Here is a 24,456-nt window from a genome sequence, read left to right as displayed (position 1 = left end):
TAAATTGGATATTGCAACCAAAACAAAGAATGTAATAAATCCGAGTGAGATTAGATGAGGATAAAAACAGAAAAATAGTGCTCTCTGTTTTGTTGTTATATAAGCAAAATAAAAGAAGGTATACTCACAAAAGATGAGCAAAAATGTGGGTTTTAATCAGTTCTGTGTAGCGTAAGTGGTTTCCTCCCCACTAACGAGGTAGAGACTGTGGCTCCTCAGGATAAAATCCTCAGGGATAAAATCAGGAAGGTCCAGGTAAGGTAAAAAACTAGTTTTATTTAAAACAAATACAATAACGAATAATAAATAATAGAAAAGTGTTTTTATGTTATTGGTTTTAATATCTTTGTTTTAAATAAAACTTGTTTTTTACCTTACCTGGACCTTCCTGATTTTATCCCCTCCTTTTGTGAGTATACCTCCTTCTATTTTGCTTTTATAACAACAAAACAGAGAGCACTATTTTCTGTTTTTATTCTCATTTTATGTACTTGGTGAATATCTGTGACACTGCAATTTGGAGGGAACGCCCGTGAACGCTCAACATGCTAACGCTTGACCCTGACCTTCCATCTACAAGGAACCAAGCTGAGCGACATATCCACAGGCGGGGATCATACCGCCCAGGCGCATATATATGGAGCTTAACATAAGCTCCAGAAAATTGTAAGTGGCATTTTTCTTATTTTATACATACTTACCACCATACGAGTTTGAGGACACCCAGAAGGCACTGCTTCCCTGTACCCTTTCCTGAGCTATACCTAGTCACTGCCAGATAGAAGAGACTCTGGTTTGGGAAGTACCAGCTGCCATACCCGGACCTAACAAGCGCTAGGAACCTCACCATTGCACATATACACAGTCATAGTCACATATACACAGCAAGCAGCTACCCCATACACATACGGTCCCAGAAACAAGCATATTTTTAGAGCTGAACATAAGCTCCAGAAAATTGTAAGTGGCATTTTTCTTATTTTACCCCACCACACATAGAGTATACTACACTATATTGTGTTTTATGTCCTCATATTTTCCATACTTACCACCATATGATGTTTGAGGACACCAAGAAGGCTTCCCTGTAACCTTTCCTGACCTGTGACTGTGTGTATTATGGGGGTGTCTGTGACAGGGTGTGTAAAGGAGTAACTGTGGCAGGGTGAGGGGGTTAATTAGACAGGGTTGGGGATGAGTGTAATATGGTTGAAGGAGGGTGTCTGACCGTGTGAAGACAAGACAGTGTGGCAGGATTAGGGGTTTAATGTGATGGTGAATGTGCATTGGTTGGTGTGACAATGTGACATGGTGAATGTAGCAGGGATGGGGGAGTGTGACAGGTTTGGGGTGAGTGTGGCACGGTTGGAGGAGGTGAGAGTGACAGGATTAGGGAGAGTTATGTGACAAGGCAAGTGTGGTATGGCTGGGCAGGATGAGTGACAGGATAGGAGGGGTTAATGTGACAGGATAGGAGGGGATAAGTGTGACTGGGTTGAGGGTGAGTGTGACAGTATGAGAGAAGATGGCTATGACTTGATTAGGGTGATTAATGTGATAGGGTGAGTGTGAAAGAGCAAGGACAGATAATTATGCTAAGGTTGGAGGGGGTGAGCGTGGCAGGATTAGCAGATGTTAACGTGAGTGTGCCTGGGTGAAGATTAGAAGACCCAATGGATCAGTCTGCCCTAAGGTGATTTAGGTGGCCACAAGGCTAGTTAAAGAGCCGTCTCTGATTGGCTGAGTTTGAAAGGAGTGCCATCAGACACTCTGTTATATGTTCCTCTGGCAATATTGAAGATATGCTTACCAGACGAGTAACAGAGAGAACTACAGAACTCTGTAGTTCATGTTAAGGAGAGCAGGACAGCGGCTCATCATGGTCTGTTGTGCTTATAGCGCTTGCAATGTTAATTTAATAATCACCGTACTTAAATTCAGAGAAAGATTAGAAAACATCTTTTGTTTCTCAAGGAGTATTTATCAAATATTTAAAGTATATAAATGTAGAGCCATTTGAACATGTTACACCACTGCTTGCAATGTGTGCTGTAATTTACGTGGTGAAACTGAAATCAGGGGATCTCCCAAATCTCTTATTTTAATAGCTGTGGTAGCTGTGGAACTGTTGAAGTTCCCTTTTGTTTTTTTATCATATATAAAAGTTTATGTCGATGTGTCTGCAAAGGAGATTATACGTGGAATAAAAAATGCTAAATTTAAACAGGGGTTTACTATCTAAACAATGAATTAAATTAAATTCACCACTCTCTCGTAAATTAAAAAATTGGCCCAAAATAGCTGGATCTAAACATCCACCCTAACAGGATTCACAACATTTTCACCCAGCTTTGCCAATTTAGTATTAATTGTACAAAGCCTGCATTCAGCCACCACACAGCTTGGTGAATAGCTTCTGTAATTCCATTGAAGTTTGGGATAAGGCACAGTTAAATGTTTTGATTATGCTCTGTTAATATATTTATACTCTGGTTGGCAGTTTTGTGGATTCCACATTCTCGTGTCTTTTATCAGCTGCGTGGGAGTCTGAAGGTTCTGTGCAGTATCTACAGTCATAGGGAAAAGAATGTACACCCTCTTTGAATTCCATGGTCTTACATTCCAGGAAATAATAACAATCATCTGTTCCTTAGCAGGTCTTACAATTAGGTAAAGAAAACCTCAGATGAACAACAACACATGATATATTACAGCTTCTCATGATTTATTTAACACAAATAAATCCAAAATGGAGAAGCCTTGCGTTAAATACCAAGTACACCCTTACTGCTTCCATAGGAATTAAGAGGCCAAGTAGAAGACAGGTGCTGGTTATCAAATTCCCATGATTTACTGAACATCCGCAGGTGTGACCACCTCTACAAAATGGCTTCAACATCATCAGAAAGGGACAGAATGAGGATTTCACTGTGTTTTTTTGAGGCAGTTGACATAGGACACCGAAAATAATGAACAGAAATAAAAATTAAATTTTTACTTATAAAGACAATAACATGTGTTTTACTGATCAATCGAAGGAAGGAGCTACTGTTGCCCCCCTGAGTCCTGCTCTGTTGGGCTGCAGTGGTCATGAAGTTTGGAGTGGATGGACTGAGGAACCTATAATTGAATATATCAGAAAATAATGTTAGTCTGCTGCATATTTATAAACAATAACCACTTTTCAGCATTAGTTTCTGCTGATCCATCTGCTCAATATGTGTATTGTAACTTTGTGGGCTGTTATTTGTGAGGATTTGATTTGAATTGCACCCAGACATGCTTAAGTTAATGTTCACTTTTTCAGTTGTCCACCTAGACAAAAGGTGTAGTTTGTTACATAGAAATTGCCACTTTCTGGAATGTACACCATTGGATAAAACATGGAGAACCAACTAACATGAGTTAACTTCATTTCATGATATGCTTTGTTTTCCTTAAAATGTGTGTTAAAGAGTTAACAAATTAAATCACATCATAATTCAGTTCAGACAAGGCACAGCCAAGGCACACAATGCAGATGAAGAGGAGAAATAGAAACATTGTTTCATTTTCCCTCCTCTTTGTCTTCTGTCTCTTTGCTGACTGCCAGGAGCAAAGGTCAGAGTTCATCACAAAGACTGACAGGGAGCTAAGATGGAGGCGCCCGGTTGCAGAATAAACTGATTTTGATTAATTTTACATTTCCCACATCTTTAAAAAAAGACAGCAATCCTGAACACTATGAAAACATGGGCACTCTCAGGATTACTGTTTGCAGTTGTGCATGTAGGATGACGGACATTTAAATCTTAACCAAACGTATACGAATTGGCGTCAAATTGGCTCAATGTACAATCACAAAAGAGCTATCTCTATTAGTAGACATGATTGGCCAACCATGATATTTACAAGATCTTCACAGCTTTTATCAGAGCATGATCTAGTTGTGAAACATAGTGCTTTGCATGAGTTTCATGCATACTCGTGGCTCGTCACCGAGCAGGAAATTATCTATGTAACGTGTGGAAGGATATTGTGACACATTAGTTATAGTTTCCTTTATTTTATTTTAACTGAGGATTTGAGTCAACAGTCACGCACAAGGAAGACAAGTAAGTAATTATTCTGATGGTTTTATTTTAAGAAAGAAAAGTGTTATGTTTTTGGAAATGTGTCAGTACAGTTTGTATTGCTTTTCAGGCTCTGAAATATATTTAATATATCAGTTATGCATTACTAAAGACAGTGAACGTGGACAGCTTTATTTACTGGAATTTTAGCAAATGAAATCTGAATTGAACGAATGAGGCTAAAATAGCCAAGATTGGACTAGAGCTTAGTGGGTAAATATTTTGAGATGCATTATTTTAGCCTCAAATTTGCAATTTGGATTGAACTAACTAAAATTGAAAACGTAGGGTACCTTGTCAAAATCACTTTATTTTGATAAACTTATGATTGAAAATGTCTGGTGATTTATGCCATTTTCACACGTTTTTAAATCTAGTAAAAGAAATTACTATAATCTGAAGTTTAAAATATTGTTAATTTAAATTATAAGGATCACTTTCTGTTATAGTGTTTAAACAAAGTGTATTAGACTTGTGCACAAATTAATTTGACCTAGTCTATCTGAATCAAATTCCTTTTAATCCACACATGAATGAATGGATCCATTTGATGTTTATCTGTGGAGTCCTATTCATTGAATACGATTCCACAAGTTAATCCTGTACAGATCAATTTATTCAGGTGTAGATTAAAAAGATAGATTAAATCAGATTTGTACAAGCCGGGTCAAACTCATTTTTGCACAAGTCTAATGTGTATGTATGTCACAAATCTTCACATTCATCCCAAAATAGTAAGACAATATTTCACTGGATCTCGGGCAATTTATTAACCAGTTTATGGAAGAGATGTTTTATAATTCTGGCAAATAAATATTTGCTCTCTCTAAATATATCTACACATTTTATACACACTGTTTTAGTTTTCTAATTGTTTTTTATTGATTTTTTAAGTTGAAATGTGACACTTCATACGATATAACAGAAACATTACTGGTCCAAAGAGTCCCATCATCGACAAATATTTAAATACATTCAGCTGTTATCTTTAAGGACAAGCAAGGGTCTGGTTTGTGGATAATAAGAATAATTAATACTACTAATAATGCATTATTATTATTATTATTATTATTATTTGTAAAGCAACAACTTATTCCACAGAGCTGTATAACAGGTGGACTAACAAACACATAGTTGCAACATGACGAGTTGGATATAGGAAGAACAGAAGGTACAAGCTTACATTCTTAGGGAAGTGGATTATAATTACATACTATTAACAGGAACATTTATTTCATATATATAGAAAAAGTTGGTTGCTAGAAGAATTTATAATATCATAAAAAAACAAATTAAATAAAACGAAGACATAACTGTTTAGGACATATACCCCAATGAAAACATGAGTGCACTTAATTAACTTAACCCCTTAAGGACACAGCTTCAGAAGCTTGTCTTACGCTTAATGACACAAGCAATTTTTGCATTTTCTTGCTGTATGCGTTCAACTACAATTTGCATCTCTCTCGTTTATTGCACCGACGCATATTATATACTGTTTTTTAGAGGACAGAAAGGGCTTTAATTTGATGTAATATATATATATAAAAATGCTTATTTATTATTAAAAAAAATACAGACAAATGCAAAAAAAAAGAGAACTTTTGTGTTTTTTGTACAGTTTTTGCAATAATAATGTGTGCCTAATTAGTGCAGGTTAAAGAAAGTACCGTATATACTCGAGTATAAGCCGACCCGAATATAAGCCGAGGCCCCTAATTTTACCCCAAAAAACTGGGAAAACTTATTGACTCGAGTATAAGACTAGGGTGGGAAATGCAGCAGCTACTGGTAAATTTCTAAATAAAATTAGATCCTAAAAAAATTATATTAACTGAATATTTATTTACAGTGTGTGTATATAATTAATGCAGTGTGTGTGTGTGAGTGCTGTGTGTGTGTGTGTGTGTGTGTATGCAGTGTGTGTGTATGCAGTGTGTGTATGAGTGCAGTGTGTATGAGTGCAGTGTGTATATAATGAATGGAGTGCAGTGTGTGTGTATGAGTGCAGTGTGTGTATAATGAATGCAGTGCAGTGTGTATGTATGAGTGCAGTGTGTGTGTATGAGTGCAGTGGGTGTGTATGAGTGCAGTGTGTGTGTATGAGTGCAGTGTGTATGTGTATGAATGCAGTGTGTGTGTATGAGTGCAGTGTGTGTATATGAATGCAGTGTGTGTATATGAATGCAGTGTGTGTATAATGAATGCAGTGCAGTGTGTATATGAGTGCAGTGTGTATGTATGAGTGCAGTGTGTATGTATGAGTGCAGTGTGTATGCAGTGTGTGTATAATGAATGCAGTGCAGTGTGTGTATATGAGTGCAGTGTGTATGAATGCAGTGTGTTTATAATGAATGCAGTGCAGTGTGTGTATGTGCAGTGTGTGTGTATGAGTGCAGAGCATTGGTGCGGGGTGGGCATTTTATTAATTATTATTTAATTATTATTTTAATATTTTTTTTAAATGTTATTTTTTTTTAGGTAACTATTTTTTTTTATTTTATTATTATTTGTATTATTATTTTTATGTTATTATTTTAATTATTTTTTGTTTTATTATTAATATTTTTATTTTTTCGTCCCCCCTCCCTGCTTGTTAGCTGGCCAGGGAGGGGGGCTCTCACTCCCTGGTGGTCCAGTGGATGGGCTGTAGGAGGGGGGCTGTCAGGAAGCTGTAACTTACCTTCACAGCAGCTCCTGTCAGCTCCCTTCTCTCTTCTCCGGTGCGTGCAGCTCCCAGGTCAGCTCCCTCTGCAACTCTCGCGGCCGCGCGGAGCGTTGCCACGGTAACCCGTGGCAACGCTCTGACCCCGCGGCTCTCGCGAGAGTTGCAGAGGGAGCTGACCTGGGAGCTGCACGGACGGAGGAGAGAGAAGGGAGCTGACAGGAGCTGCTGTGAAGGTAAGTTACAGCTTCCTGACAGCCCCCGGTCCATGTCTGTATTATGGCAATGAAAATTGCCATAATACAGACAACTGACTCGAGTATAAGACGAGTGGGGGTTTTTCAGCACAAAAAATGTGCTGAAAAACTCGTCTTATACTCGAGTATATACGGTAATTAAAAATAAATTCATTTAGTTGTTCTGATTTACAGAATATATAATGTGTCTGGGATTTTCATTTTTTTTGGGTAGTTACAGGTCACAAAGCACAAGGAGTAAAATAAACTTTTAATATGGAGCGATTTTAGAATTTGGTATGTTTGTCTTGTAAGCTTAATAGCCATAAAAGAAAACAAAATTGCCACACAAAAGTATATATTTATATAAAGTAGACACCACAGGCTATTGTCCTAAGGTTGTTTTGACACTTTCTAAGTAGCCATTTCACCGCCAATCTCTGCTAAATATTGGAATAAAATTTAGCATTTTGGGGTTTTTGGCACACAAACTTATAACAAAGAACTTCTCATGTGTATTTTGTAAAGTTGGTGTGTGCTATTCCTGTACAAGGTTTTATTATGTGTTCAGTTACTTCTGCTGATTACAATGGTACCACCATTGTATGTCTTTGGCACTATTTCGTGAAGCTACAGTGCCATATAGGAGACTTGTTCGTTTCAACATTTACAGTAGAATTTTGAGAGGCGGATTTAAATGGCCTATGCTTCAATTTGGGGTATTATAGCAGTTTGACTGTTCAAAAAATCCTCACAAAGGCCTACCATTTGTAAAAGTAGACACCTCAGGGTATCTCATATGGTGCATATTGTGCTTTAACATGCCCCCATTTTCTCACCAATATATGCCAAAGTATGTGGTAAAATATAATTTGGGGCATTTTTTACATATGGATTACATTTTTGCTGGGCATTTTGTACATTTCATATGTGCCTCTAAGTTCAAACCCCCCAAATTATGCTCAGCTAAGCCTTCTGAGTAAAACAATATGCCCAATGTATGACCTAGACACTATTTTGTGAAGTTACACTGCTGTAAAAGAGACATAACAAGTTAAGTTTTTTAAGTGTGAATTTTCATGGAGGGTTTTGATGCGTCCGTGCCCCACTTTGGAGCACTTGAGCAGGCTACATATTACAACTACACTATAAAGGCATACCATTTCTTAAAGAAGACATCCCAGGGCAATTCAAAAGGCATTTTTTGAACCTTAGCATGGGATCATTTTTCCGCTAGCTTGTACCAAGTGTAGTGGTAATACGCATTTTTTCTGCCTTTTTGACACACAAAGTGAGTTTGCGCAGTATATTTTTCAAACCATATGTGTACTACGACTGTATAATACTTCATATGTTGCTCAACAATGTCGGCTGAGTACAGCAATACCCCCGTATGTACCTTTGCCAGGTATATGTGGACATTGAAGGGGCACATTTGAGACATAGCCATTCCAGTTTTTTTCAAACTTTGAATTTTTACGCTGTGTCCATGTCCCATTTTAGAGTATTTTACAAGGCTATATAATCCAATTACACCATAAAGGCATACAATTTCTTAAAGAAGACATCCCAGGGTAATTCAAAAGGCATATTTTGAACCTTAGCGTGGGATCATTTTTCCGCTAGCTTGTACCAAGTGTAGAGGTAATGAGCATTTTTTAATGTATTTTTTTACTTTGTAAATCTTTTTTTACTTTTTAAAACTTTTTTTACTTTGTAAAACCCGTTTTTAAACTTTTTTTTTACTTATTAAATGTTTTACATTTTCTTAACTTTTTTTTACACTTTTACATTTTTTTCTAAACTTTTCTTTTACCATTAACCCCTAACTAGCAGTAAGCAGCACTAACAGTAAATTCCCCATTTTCCCATAACTCCCACCCACCCCAGCTAGCAAAATATATAATTATAAAATATTTAAATGAATTAATTAAATAAATTGAACCCCTGAGGGTTAAAAAAAATAAATAAAAGTTAATCCTCAGGGGTTAAAAAAAATTAGATCACAGTATAATACTGCAATCTGTATGTTGATCACTGTAGGCAGCGATCAACTGGCAGGGAAGGGGTTAATTCTTATTTAGACTGGGTAAAGTGGGTGGTATTTTTTTTTTTACTTAAACGTTACTAAAACAGTTAAAAACATTTTTTTTTTACCTTTTTAAAGCTTATTTAAAAAAATAAAAATAAAATAACGTTAACCCCTAGTTAGCCTAACACCAAATTCCCCACTAACTTCCACCCATCCCAGCTAGCTAAATATATAATTGTAAAATATTTAAATTAATTAATACAATAAATTTAACCCCTGAGGGTTAAAAAAAATAAAAATTAACCCTCAGGGGTTAAAAAAAAAAAAAGTCAGATGACATTAAAATGTATACCCTGCCAATTGTCACTGTAGTCAGTGATCAATTGGCAGGGAATGGGGTAATTTTTATTAAAACAGGGGAAAGGGGGGGTGGGATTTAACTTAATTTTTTATTTTTTTCCACCAGGGGGCAGGTTCAGTGAAGATCCGTCTCCCTGCACTTCACACAGAACCCGGAAGTGCAGGGAGGCGGAAGGTAAGTACATTGAGCACATGTGCTCGCTCTGACATGCTGTCAGAGCGAGCACCGGTGCTGGGGCAGCCCGATCGGGTGCTACCGGTCTGCCTCTAATACAGAGGCAGACCGGAGCACCGTTAACCCCGCGATCGCCGCGATCTGGGGTTAACTTTAGTAAAGGACGGAAATTTTCCATCAACGGTCCTTAACTGAAGGACAAGGTTGACGGAAAATTTCCGTCACCGGTCGGGAAGGAGTTAATTATGCACTTTTCAGTTGGGGTATATCTATAAAACAGCATTCTTTCAGATCTCTTGCCGGCAGCCCTGGAAATCTGACCCCTTTCTTTCCCAGCCAAGACTTTATGTGGCTGTCCAATCACAGACTTCCCAATGCAGGTCACCGAGAAGTTTTTACAAGCAGGCCAGTGCAAGACTAATATGCTTCCTAAGAAAAACCAGCTTGCACCGCAAACCAAACAAAATTGACAATTTGGGTGTCTCTTTCTCCCCACAGCCCCTTTGAATTTCTCTTATTCCCCCAGCCCTTTTGTGTGGCTCTTTGTCTCACCAGTGTGTCTCTCCTTCATCTCTTTGTCCTCAAACCCTTTAAGTGTCTCTTTCCTTTCTCGATCCACTGTGTGTCTCTTTCACCCCAGCAGCCCTTTGTGTCTCTTTGTCCCACCCAGACACTCTGTGTGTCTCTTTGTCCCTCCAACTCCCCTATGTGTCTCTTTCTCCCCGCAACCCCTCTGTGTGTCTCTTTGTCCCTCCAACTCCCCTGTGTGTCTCTTTCTCCCCGCAACCCCTCTGTGTGTCTCTTTGTCCCCCCAGACCTCTGTTTACCTCTATGCCCTTCACAGTCTTTCTGAGCACCCCTTTGCACCTCCGTGTGTGCCTCTCTGCCCTTCAACTCTCTGTGTGTCTCTTCGTCACCCCAGCCCTTTGTGTACCTCTATGCCCTTCACAGTCTTTCTAAGCACCCTCCCCCCCAGTCCTCTGTGTGTGCCTCTCTGCCCTTCAACTATGTGTGTCTCCCAGTAGCCCTTTGTGTGCCTCTTTGTCCCTTGTCCCCCAGCCTTTTTGTGCACCTATTTTCTCACCTAAGCTCCCTGTGTGCCTTTGTCCCTTGTCCCCCCTGAGCCCTCTGTACACTTCCTGTCAGATCAGGTAGAGGATACAGAAGATCCTCTACAGCTGTCCACGGCTTGACCACGCTATATGCCAGGACCGGATGCCAGGGCCGCCACCAGAAATGTTGTGGCCCCTAACTGAGTTTAGGGTCTGGGCCCCTGGGGGCCCGCCTCCAAAACCGCCCACAGAGACCGCCTTCAAATCACACCCACAGGAATACACACACAGACACAAACACATTCACTGATACAAAAGGACACAGACACACACACACACACACACACACACACACACTGATACATACTGACAGACACACATACTGATACGCATATAGGCATACATACTGACACACACATACTGAGACATACACACATATACAGAAACACAGGCATACATAGTGACAGACACCTACTAACATACATACAGACACACATGCATAAGGACATACAGACACAGACACATTCATAATGACATACAGACAGACATTCATACTGACATACACACATTCATACTGACATGCAGACATACATACACACATAATGACATGCATACAGATAGACATACATGCATACATACAGACATACATTCATACAGACACTGACATCCATACATACACACATTCATAATGACATACAGACATACATTCATACATACATTCATACAAACAGACATACACACATTCATAATGACATGTAGACATACATACACTGACATTCATACACACATAATCACATGCATACAGATAAACATACATGCATACAGACATACAGACATGCATACAGACATACATACAGATATACATACAGACATACATAGTTACATACATACTGGCATACATACATTCATACAGACACTGACATCCATACATACACACATTCATAATGACCTACAGACATACATTCATACATACATTCATACAAACAGACATACACACATTCATAATGACATGCAGACAGACATACACACATTCATACACACATAATGACATGCATACAGATAGACATACATGCATACAGACATACATTCATACAGACAGACAGACAGACACACATTCATAATGACATGCAGACATACATACACTGACATACACACATTCATAATGACATGCAGACATACATACACTGACATACACACATTCATAATGACATGCAGACATACATACACTGACATACACACATTCATAATGACATGCAGACATACATACACTGACATTCATACACACATAATGACATGCAGACATACACACAGACATACATACATACAGACAAACACACACACACACACACACACACACACACATACACACAGACATACATACACACAGACATACATACAGACATACACACAGACAGACATACATACAGGCATACATACAGACATACATACATACACAGACACACAGGCAGACAGACACACATACACAGACAGACATACATACACAGACAGACATACATACACAGACAGACATACAGACACACAGACACACAGACACACAGACAGACAGACATACATACATACATACACAGACATACATACAGACACATACACACAGACAGACATACAAACATACAGACATAGACACATACATACAGACAGACATACACACACAGACAGACATGCACACACAGACAGACATACACACAGACATACAGACAAACATACAGACATACAGAAAGACAGACATACACACAGACAGATAGACATACACACAGACAGACAGACATACACACAGACACACATACATACATACATACATACACACAGCTCATTTTCCAGCCACCCTCCTGTTTCTTACCTTGTCTTTGCAGTAGGGTGGCTGGCTGGGGCTGATAGGACTGGCAGTCGGCTGGCTCTCCCTCTTCTTGTCGGGCGCGAGCGCTCCTCCCGCGCGGAGTGAGCTGGGAGGAAGTGACTACTTTCTCCCAGCAGCACTTGCGCTGCGGCTGCAATTTTTATTTTATTTTTAAAGGGGCCCGGTCGCGCTATACCACAGCCGCAGCGCTGACCGGGCCCCTGAAGATATGGGGCCCATCGGGTGGCCCTAAGTGCATGGGCCACCCGATGGGCCCCATCAGCGTGCGGGCGCCGGTGCAACTGCACCGGCGGCAGTTCCGCCGCTACACGTGGGGCCCGGGCGGCCGGGCCCCCCAGGGCCGCCGGGCCTGTGACAACCGTTATGGTTGTCACCCCCTGATGGCGGCCCTGCCGGCTGGAAGGGAGTGCTGTGCAGTATGCTTCCCTTCTGACATTGCGCCTCCCTTGGCCGTTGCAACCTAGGCTCTCGGCAATTGCCTTCCTCTTGAGTTTAGCACCACTGAAACCACTGAAACCCTCTTCCCCCCCAGAAAAAGCAGGGCCAATTGTCTGATTGACAGTTACAGGGGTGTAACAAGGTTGATTTATAAAAGTGTCAATTTCTGTTGAAATCCGGAATTTCTTTTGTAAAATGAAAAAGTGGAAACACTTCACACTTAAAGCATTTCATCAAGATAACTTGTTTTCGTGGCACTATAGCTTCCCCGTTTGTCAAGCCCCCCCCACCCTGGTGCAGAAGGGGTTAATAACCCCTTCTGTCACTTACCTTGTTCCAGCATTGAGCAAGTGGCTCAGCTCTGCCCATGCTCCTTCGCCGCCGACACCTGCCGGGGGGAGGGGGAGGGAAGGAGGAGGGGAACAAATGCGCAGACATCCTTTTAGATGACCAAAAGACGTCTAAGAATCCGAAAGTCCCTCTAGTGGCCGTCATTCAGACAAAAATAAGTTGGTGCTTGCTGAAGGTGATTTGCTATGCTTGCAGTGTATGCCCATAAAGCTATCATAAAAAGGAAATGTCATACTGCGGTTTCATAATGAGCAGTAAGATGGGCCAGTCATTTATTATCTGTTAGTGAAATCTCTGTCTAATTTTCTGTCTGTCTCGTTGCAATCTTAAAGGGGAAATGTCACTCCCCATGAATTTTAATGTTATATATTTATAACCAGATCAAACCAGATTTTTTTAAAAGTGTTTCTTCTTTTTTGATGCTCTTTCTTTGCGATGTATTGTTTATTTTTCCACGTTTATTGATGTTTCATACAGGTTATAACAAAGAATAAGAATGGAACATGCCTAATCAACACAACCTTGTGAACAACACAATGCTTTTTATACTCATTTGCCTTCAAGGTAATATAAAGTCAAACTACATCTTAAGCAGTGTAATAATTGGGGGTGGGGGCTTGTCTATTTGTTTATATATAATACGATATTTGTGATGACATTTTTTAGTCACATTTTTCAGACATCAGCAATTCACAGAGAATTAAAAGATAAGGTCTAAAATAGACCTTGATTTTAGAGTATACAGTACAGCTAAAGGTAAACCCTCAAATGAAAAAAGGGACTCCACTAAATATCCCTATTAGTGCAATAAAGAAAACAAATATTAGATAATAAAAATAATTACTATAGATTCAGGAGTGGTGTATACCTTTAAATTTTAAATCCTGTTAATGCAATGCTAAAAAGACATCATATAATTTATATTCAATTGTTAAAACATATGAGTGTATTGTGCATAGGTTTGCTTGAATCCAATATAAAAAAGTCTGAATAGATACAATTGTATCAATCAAATAAAAGTTCACAACAGTCAGTTATTTTGTTAGCTATTTCCAGTTATAATCAAACTGGAGTTTGTATGCTGGATTAGCTGAATTTATATTGTACAATATTATATATATTTTTTTATTTTTGCAGATGCAGCAATATAATGAATGATAATAATGTACTTCTCTTGAGAGGTAATATAATGACTAACAGATCATGATAAGTGACCTGCAGTTAGATGAAAATCGCTCCGTTCTGGAAGAGACAGAGTTAAAGATCCATAGAGTTTACTGTATTAAAATATATTTATTGTATACAAAGTAAAAAATTGCACTCACAATTTAGTAAATACTATTCGTGCTGAACTGGAGTCAGGAAAGTATGGTGTAAGCAGCTGGTTCTGTGTTATCGTCCTGCCGGCAGATGAATGGACTTAGCTGAGAGCCGCGTGCGTGTCACCGATCTTCCTGCGTTCCAAGTAAAGCCGGGTTGTGTTTACGGTAAGTGCCAGAAAGTGAAAATTGATGTCCTTACGCGTTTTCGTGAGTCTGTTGCTCACGTCATCAGAGGATGTTGAGCAAGTAAATCTCACGGGTTTAAATAGCCAAAAATTGCTCTGGCTTACTTTAACTCTTTGAAGTTTAAATCCATACTTAATCAGGCTTTTAGTTACATAAAAAACTTATTTAGAAAACCACTTAAAATACATATAAATAAATTATTAAATGACAACACACTGACAGAATACTAGTGTTATAATATAATACATAATATATAACTTAAAAGATGATATGGTACCTATTGCAGAGATGTAATTGTTATATGCTAATTTTAGCTGTATTGAATTTGTCCATAAAATACTAATAAAAATCATAAGACTTCGTTGCTAATACATATATACTATGAAAATACATAATAAAACTAGACAAAAAATTATTCAGGGGCTGATTTTAAGAATTAATAAACCATCATTAAATATGAAAAAAAAATAATAATAATAAATAAAATTTTTAAAAAATAATAAATAAAAAATGAAAAGATTCTATAAAAATGCTCGCAACTCAAAATCCACATTGAGTCCTTTGGGTTCCAATGTTTCTAGTTTAAATATCCAACTTGCCTCTGCTTTGTCTAATTCTTTTTCCAAGTCGCGTTCTCTCCATGGAATATTAACTTTTTGTATTGCCATGAAGCTGAGGCCTTCAGGGTTCCTTGCATGTGTGACCTCAAAATGCCTGGAGAGATTATGAGAATGGAGTCCTTTTTTAATGTTCCTAATATGTTCTCCCATTCTTGTTTTAAATGCTCTTTTTGTGCGCCCTATGTACAGTTTTTCACACGGACATTTTAATAAATAAATTACACCAGTGGTGTCACATGTTAATTGTGATTTAATTTTAAAGGGATCTTTTGTTTGGCGATGAGCAAATTGTGTGATTTTGGTTGGCTGTTCTGGATTATTCTTACAAGCTATACATCTTCCACATTTCCAGAAACCTAAGGTTTTCTTTGAGGTGATATTTTTTTTTTCTTGTATTTTCTCTTGTTTGGTTGTAGGAGCTAATAACAGACTTAGATTTGGTGCTTTAGAGTATATTATTCTGGGTTTATTTTCTAATATTTGATCTAATTGAAGATCACCTTTTAGGATGCTCCAATTTTTATGCAATTTTTTTTAATTTTAATGAGTATGATTGTTATATCTAGTTATGAACGCTGGGGCCTCCAAATTAATATTATTGGTTTTTGGTTTAGTTGCTAGAATTTGTTCTCTAGTTAAAAGGGAAGTTTGGGATAAAGCTTGATTGAGTATTTTTGTTGAATAACCTTTTGCTTGAAATTGTGATACCATCGTTGTAATCTGTTCACCACAAACCTCTGGTTCTGAACAGTTCCTTTTAATCCTTCTGAGCTGGCTGAATGGGATGTTATTCAGCCAGCTTTTCTTATGGAAACTGTTATGTGGGATGAAGCTATTGCAAGCCACCGTTTTTCTGAATGTTTTGGTTTCTAGTTGGTTATTCTTTATGTAGATTTCTAAGTCTAAAAATTCAAGTTTTTCTGTGGATTGATTAAAAGTAAATTTTAAATTGTAAGAGTTAAAATTGAGATATTCTTTAAAATTATCCAACGTTACAGTGTCCCCTTTCCAAATAAAAATACAATCATCTATGTAGCCATGCCATGAGACCAGATTTGCGCCATATGGGTTACAAAACATGAGAGAAGGGCTCTTAAGAAACTTATGGATGATGAACAAATCACTATAAGAGGGGCAGATAAAGGTGGAGGTCTAGTAGTATTAAACACAGTAGATTACAAAGCAGAAAATGATAGACTCCTTCAAGATACACAAAAGTATCAGATTTTAACAAATAAGCCTACTAAAAAATTCCAAAAAGAATAACAGATATTACTAGAAGAAGGTAAAAAGAGGTATTCTAAATTAAAAAAAGAATATATTATCTTTATTGCAAATTTCCTAGAATGGCGATATTCTATCATGTACCAAAAATCCATAAAACTTTGACAAATCCACCAGGACGTCCCATTATTTCTGGTATTGGTTCCCTAACTTCCAATTTATCAGAGTAAGTTGATCAATTCCTTCAAAAAATAGTTCAAAAACTACCATCCCATTTAAGGGACACTAGCCATATTATTAATATTATATCGGATATCCAATGGAACAAAGAATTCATTCTGGTTACAGCAGATGTCACATCCCTGGACACAGTTATCGAACATCTACAGGGATGTGAGGCTATCCAATTTGCATTGGCAACCTATTCGGAATTAAAAAATGATCAAATCGAATATATTGCTAAATGTGTAGCCTTTATATTAAGCCACAACTATTTTTGGGGCAACAACCATCACTACCTCCAAATTGAAGGAACGGCCATGGGGACCAGATTTGCTCCTAGTTATGCCAACTTATTTATGGGTAAATGGGAGGACGAACACATTTGGTCCAACAACCCATATGGCGCAAATCTGGTCTCCTGGCATCGCTACATTGATGATTGTAACATTGGATAATTTTAAAGAATATCTCAATTTTAACCCTTACAAACTAAAATTTAGTTTTAATCAATCCACAGAAAAACTTGAATTTTTAGACTTAGAAATCTACATAAAGAATAACCAACTAGAAACCAAAACATTCAGAAAAACGGTGGCTTGCAATAGCTTCATCCCACATAACAGTTTCCATAAGAAAAGCTGGCTGAATAACATCCCATTCAGCCAGCTCAGAAGAATTAAAAGGAACTGTTCAGAACCAGAGGTTTATGATGAACAGATTACAACGATGGTATCACAATTTCAAGCAAAAGGTTATTCAACAAAAATACTCAATCAAGCTTTATCCAAAACTTCCCTTTTAACTAGAGAACAAATTCTAGCAACTAAACCAAAAACCAATAATATTAATTTGGAGGCCCCAGCGTTCAAAAATAGATATAACAATCATACTCATGAAATAAAAAAAATTGCATAAAAATTGGAGCATCCTAAAAGGTGATCTTCAATTAGATCAAATATTAGAAAATAAACCCAGAATAATATACTCTAAAGCTCCAAATCTAAGTTTGTTATTAGCTCCTACAACCAAACAAGAGAAAATACAAGAAAAAACAAATATCACCTCAAAGAAAACCTTAGGTTTCTGGAAATGTGGAAGATGTATAGCTTGTAAGAATAATCCAGAACAGCCAACCAAAATCACACAATTTGCTCATCCCCAAACAAAAGATCCTTTTAAAATTAAATCACAATTAACATGTGATACTACTCGTGTAATTTATTTATTAAAATGTCCGAGTGAAAAACTGTACATAGGGCGCACAAAAAGAGCATTTAAAACAAGAATGGGAGAACATATTAGGAACATTAAAAAAGGACTCCATTCTCACAATCTCTCCAAGCATTTTCATGTCACACATGCAAGGAACCCTGAAGGCCTCAGCTTCATGGCAATACAAAAAGTTAATATTCCATGGAGAGGAGGCGACTTGGAAAAATAATTAGACAAAGCAGAGGCAAGTTGGATATTTAAACTAGAAACATTGGAACCAAAAGGACTCAATGAGGATATTGAGTTGCGAGCATTTTTATAGAATCTTTTGCTTTTTTATTTTTTATTTATTATTTTTTATTTTTTTATTTATTATTTATTATTTTTTTTTATTTATTATTTTTTTTTTTTCATATTTAATGATGGGTTATTAATTCTTGAATCAGCCCCTGAATAATTTTTTGTCTAGTTTTATTATGTATTTTCATAGTATATATGTATTAGCAACGAAGTCTTATGATTTTTATTAGTATTTTATGGACAAATTCAATACAGCTAAAATTAGCATATAACAATTACATCTCTGCAATAGGTACCATATCATCTTTTAAGTTATATATTATGTATTATATTATAACACTAGTATTCTGTCAGTATGTTGTCATTTAATCATTGATTTATATGTATTTTAAGTGGTTTTCTAAATAAGTTTTTTATGTAACAAAGTGTTTTGTGTAAGAGATCTTACTCTCTTAATTAAATATATTTTCATTAGTGCTTACAATAATCAATGTTGTGAAAAGGAACTAAAAGCCTGATTAAGTATGGATTTAAACTTCAAAGGGTTAAAGTAAGCCAGAGCAATTTTTAGCTATTTAAACCCGTGAGATTTACTTGCTCAACATCCTCTGATGAAGTGAGCAACAGACTCACGAAACGCGTAAGGACATCAATTTTCACTTTCTGGCACTTACCGTAAGCACAACCCGGCTTTACTTGGAACGCAGGAAGATCGGTGACGCGCACGCGGCTCTCAGCTAAGTCCATTCATCTGCCGGCAGGACGATAACACAGAACCAGCTGCTTACACCATACTTTCCTGACTCCAGTTCAGCACGAATAGTATTTACTAAATTGTGAGTGCAATTTTTTACTTTGTATACAATAAATATATTTTAATACAGTAAACTCTATGGATCTTTAACTCTGTCTCTTCCAGAACGGAGCGATTTTCATCTAACTACAGGTCACTTATCATGATCTGTTAGTCATTATATTACCTCTCAAGAGAAGTACATTATTATCATTCATTATATTGCTGCATCTGCAAAAAAAAAAGAAAATTATAATATTGTACAATATAAATTCAGCTAATCCAGCATACAAACTCCATTTGATTATTTGATTGATACAATTGTATCTATTCAGAGACTTTCTTTATATTGGATTGAAGCAAACCTATGCACAATACACTCATATGTTTTAACCATTGAATATAAGTTATATGATGTATTTTTAGCATTGCATTAACAGGATTTAAAATGTAAAAGTATATACCACTCCTGAATCTATATTAGATTTTTTTTATTATCTAATATTTTTTTCTTTATCAGCAATTCACAATTTATAGTGTGTCATGTCATAAACACACTTACTTGTGGCAAAGAACCTAATTAGTGTGATACACATGCAAAAATTAAATCATTGAGTTAAAAGGATGCTCAAGGCACCATCTAAACTTGATTGGAAATAGGTTGTTATTGGGCAAGGAGGTCTCTGGTGCCAACTTACATTCAGGAGTTAAACCGTTAAACCAATACTATTTTTAAAAAAAATCAAGTCCTGGATAGCTATTAATAGGTTCATTCTGTTCATCTGAAGGACAAATCTAAATCTTATTTATTTTAACAAATATTCAATCTTTTAATCTTGAAAGTAAGTGACAGGTAAAGAAAAGATGAAGACTATAAATTCTTTGGAAAATCTTAAAAAAAATAAAATAAAATGGCATATTGAGGCCATTAGTACCTTACTCCACTCATGCACATGTATTACATATTCAATCATGAAAAAGGTAATTTCAATCATGAAGATATTTGGATGGACAAGATAAGATTATTATTTTTTCACTTTAAAAATTGATAACAAATGTTTTTGGTTACCAGGTTCCCTATAAGGTCATGACAAAGTATATATATATATTTTTAATATATGGAATAATGGAAGTACGATTTTTTCCTTTAAAAGGTTTGCACTCGGTGACCGTCGGCCAGACATGGACTTTCCCCCAAAGAATAGAGGCTTTAATTGGCTCCTGCGTGGTGATTCCCTGCTCATTCACACGTGCTGAGAGTTCTATGTCAGATCACGTTGTCTGGTATCTTTATAAGAGAACATCTTATCCAGAGGTTTTTAACAGCAGATGGACCTCCAGAACTATAAGAGAATACAGAGGACGCACATCACTAGTGAGCACAGAAACAATGAGCTGCTCTCTGAGGATAAATTATGTGAGATCGGAAGATGAAGCTGATTATTATCCAGGAATAGATACAACATCAAATGCATATGATTCAGATGGAAAAGCTGTCAGAATTGGATTGAGAGGTAAGAGTGGTCAAAACAACTGAAATTCACTTGCATTCCCCACAATTTGCACCATAGTAAATAACTTTAGTTTGTCTATATAATTAACTTTTCTTTTTTTTATATTTTGCAAAACGTGCAGATTGCAAAAGAAATTGGAACTTTTAGAAATTTATCTTGTTACGCCCCCCTGGCTGTCAATCAAACAACCAGTCCTGTTACTTCCTTTATTGCAGCTTTAATGGAAGCTTTATTGCAAGCCTATCTGACCCTCACATATATTTATTCAACAGCCTGGTTTCAGAATTATCAAGCCCCAATACTGCTGTAAGAAAGTCGGATACCCGCCCTCCCCCGAGGGAGCAGTGCAGGAAGAGCTCAGTTCCCTTGCCACCTCCATTGAGACGGGAGATAGAAGGGGATAGAGACACACAGACCAATAGACACACATCCTGCATGGACACCCACCCGCCACCCACCCAGACACCCACCGGGACATACAAACACCTCCCCACTGGGACCATCAGCTGCTGGAACACGGTACCCCCCTCCCCACCCGCTCCCGTCGGACCCAGGACCTCCCAAGCAGTCATGGGCTGTAACCTGAGCGCGGAGGAGAGAGCTGCGCTGGAGAGAAGCAAAGAATTTGAGACAAAATGTTTGAGATAGGATTAGCGTGTCAAACTTCTGCTTCTGGGTGAGCTACCCCCACCTAGCCCCTTCTACTGTACTGCTCCCAAATCTGCCTCAGCACCCCCATCTATCTACTATTCTGCCCCCAACTCTACACCTCTGCCTTACTTCCCTCCATCCTGCCCATATACCACAATCTGCCCCACTGCACCCTATTCTGTTCATATACCCCAATCCACCCAACTGCATCTTAATCTGCCCTACTGAGGTACCTGCATTATCTGCCTCCTGCAGCCAGGGTACATGCTCCCCTAATCTTTATTAATCAGGAAAATTTATTTTTTCCCTCCCCACAACCTTCTCTCACCTGCCTTACTGGGGTTTACAAATCATCTTCCCCAGGCATGCATCATCAGCACCCCTTATCTACAATACCAGGGTACATCCATACTCTGCTCTTACATCTAATGACTACCCAGTACTGTGTGGGGCATGTCACATGTCAAACAGCACAATGAGCCTGGGTGTCTAATCACTGGGTGCAAATGGGCATTTACTTATAACCCACATAATATAAACACAGCCCTATGGTATACGCCATATTGTAGAACTGTCAAGATTGTCAGAGTGATGTTGAATAGGAGGCATATCCCTGTGTGTGTGTGTGTGTGTGTGTGTGTCTTTCAGTCAGTGTGTGTGTGTCTGTGTGTGTGTGTGTGTGTGTGTGTCTGTAAGTGTGTGTGTGTCTGCCAGTGAGTATGTCTGTGCCTGCCACTGAGTATATCTGTGTGTGTCTGCCAGTGAATGTGTGTGTGTCTGCCAGTGAGTTTGTGTGTGTGTGTGTGTGTGTGTCTGCCAATGAGTGTGTGTCTGTCAGTGAGTGTATGTCAATGCATGTGGGCATGCGCCTGTTAGTCAAAAAAGTGGCCTTGACATGAAGTGGAGGGGCAAATTTAGGTTAGAGTGGTGCCTGAATTTAGTTGTGCCTAGTGCAGCACACATCCAAGATACACCACTGTATGTAGTAGTGTCTGTGAAGTGCATGTAATGTGTAATGTTGGATAAATTCTCAGGGGGTGAGCAGTTTAAATAAAATTGGGCTTATCCCTTCCCCTGTCTCTTACCTGTGAGCTGGAAGGGGGGGCAGTGACATTGTTGGGCTGACAGTGGTGGGTGGGAGGATATGAGGGTGACAGTGTGGGGATGACAGTGGTGGGGGCAGGGTGCAATAGTGACAGCAACAGTATGGAGGTGACAATGGTGGGGGCAGAGTGTGAGGGTGACATTGAGGGAGTGACAGTTTGGGTGGCAGGGTGTGGGGTTGACATTAGGGGGCAGTGTGTGAGGTGACAGTGTGGGGGGGGGGACAGTGGTGGATAGCAATGTGTGGGGTTGACAGTGGGGGGTTATGGTGTGAGAGTGACAGTGTGGGGGGGGGCAGGGTGTGAGGAATAAGGGTGGAAGTGTGGGTGTGGCAGTGGTAGGGGGCAAGGTGTGAAGCTGTGGGTGTAACAGTGGTGGGGGCAGGCTGTGGAGAGGCTGTGACCGGCCTCCCCACACAAACATACCAGAGTGTGAGGTGACAATGTGGGGGGGGGGGGGCAGTGGTGGGTGGCAATGTGTGGGGTTGACAGTGGGGGTTATGGTGTGAGAGTGACAGTGGGGGGGCAGGGTGTGAGGAATAAGGGTGGCAGTGTGGGTGTGGCAGTGGTAGGGGGCAAGGTGTGAAGCTGTGGGTGTAACAGTGATGGGGGGCAGGCTGTGGAGAGGCTGTGACCAACTTCCCCACACAAACATACCTTTTTCGAAGTAATTAGCTGGTGGTCCAATTGACTGGCTCTACAGATGTAGTGTGTATTGTATGCAGTGTGTGTAGTGGATGCAGTGTCTGCATTTGTGTAGTGGATGCAGTGTCTGTGTACTGTATGCAGGGTGTGTGGTAAATACAGTGTGTCTAGTGGATGCAGTGTCTGTGTAGTGGATGTAGTGTCTATGTATGCAGTAGTGTCTCTGAAGTGCATGTAGTGTGTAATGTTGGATAAATGCTGGGGGGGTGAGTGTGACAGACCACCTGGTACCCCGACTGGGTGCATTTGCCAATCGCTGTTTCCTTGTTGTTGCTGAGTACTATAAGCACCGCACCGGACACCATAAAAACTGTAGCCCCTCAAGACACACAGGTTAAAAAAGCCGCAGTAGCAAAGATGACATTCTTTGAAAGAATGTGCGCGAAAGAACAATTCCCGAGCAAACTGATTTTCCTTCTATACTCACAGTTGTGCAATAACACTTTAGAATGGGGAGGAATTACATATATAGATCAATGGGAGGCGGACTTGGGGGAGACACTGGAAGGAGTGGAATGGCAGGAAATGTGGGAGGCGGCCGCGCAGTCCTCTATGTGTGTCTCACTACAAGAACAAGCATACAAGACGCTGTTTCGATGGTATGTTACCCCAGTTAAGTTGAGCCGTATGAACCAAACTACTACGGACTTATGCTGGCGGGGGTGCGGCCTCAAGGGCACTTACGTTCACATGTGGTGGGAATGCCCAATAGCACAGGTCTTTTGGCGGCAGGTTGAGCAATTGATACAAGACATATTTGAGAGAGAGGTTAAGCTGGACCCGTGGGTGTTCTTGCTGGCTAGATCTTTGGAGAACTGGACAAAAGCGGAACAGACCCTGTTGCATAAGGTGAACCTAGCCGCTAGGAGAGCATTAGCACAGGTGTGGCTGCGGAGCGAGGCTCCGGAAATTGACATGGTGATTCGGAAGATTAGAGATCATTATCTGATGGATGACCTAACAGCCAGGGTTAGAGGCTCGACAAAAAAGTTTGAAAAAATTTGGGGCCCTTGGAAAGCAAGCGCAGCGAATGCCTGAGGTACACGCTAACGATACTACCAAGGCTGGGATTAGATAGATTGGATATGCACTGGCCGGTTCTTCCCTGCACCCTCCCCCCTCCCCTTAGTACTCCCTTTTTCTATCTTCCTACTTACCCCTCTTATCTTTTTTCTTCTATTTTCTTTTTACCGTGAGCACTCACCGCAAATGTTGAAATATAACCACTCAATACGTAACTAATATGCATTACGATGGGACATGGACCTGTACGCACAGAAACAGACTGATTGCAATTCTTAGGTGAT

At 38.9% G+C, this 24,456-nt stretch overlaps 1 protein-coding gene across 1 annotated transcript in view; it reads left to right on the top strand.

The window, feature by feature from the left end:
* The first annotated feature begins 4,049 nt into the window (after nt 1–4,049).
* Nucleotides 4,050–24,456, top strand: part of LOC134577336 (B-cell receptor CD22-like) — a 39,302-nt gene continuing 18,895 nt past the window's right edge. Inside the window, exons 1-3 of the mRNA XM_063436041.1 lie at nt 4,050–4,094; nt 13,775–13,861; nt 20,331–20,690. Coding sequence (XP_063292111.1) covers nt 13,801–13,861; nt 20,331–20,690 — 421 coding nt within the window. The 5' untranslated portion in view covers nt 4,050–4,094; nt 13,775–13,800. The remainder of the gene's footprint in view (nt 4,095–13,774; nt 13,862–20,330; nt 20,691–24,456) is intronic.

This window comes from Pelobates fuscus, chromosome 11 (genome assembly GCF_036172605.1).
Source record: "Pelobates fuscus isolate aPelFus1 chromosome 11, aPelFus1.pri, whole genome shotgun sequence".
NCBI lineage: Eukaryota > Metazoa > Chordata > Amphibia > Anura > Pelobatidae > Pelobates > Pelobates fuscus.
The sequence above is the reverse complement of the archived record's forward strand: the minus strand, read 5'-3'. Positions and strand labels throughout refer to the sequence as shown.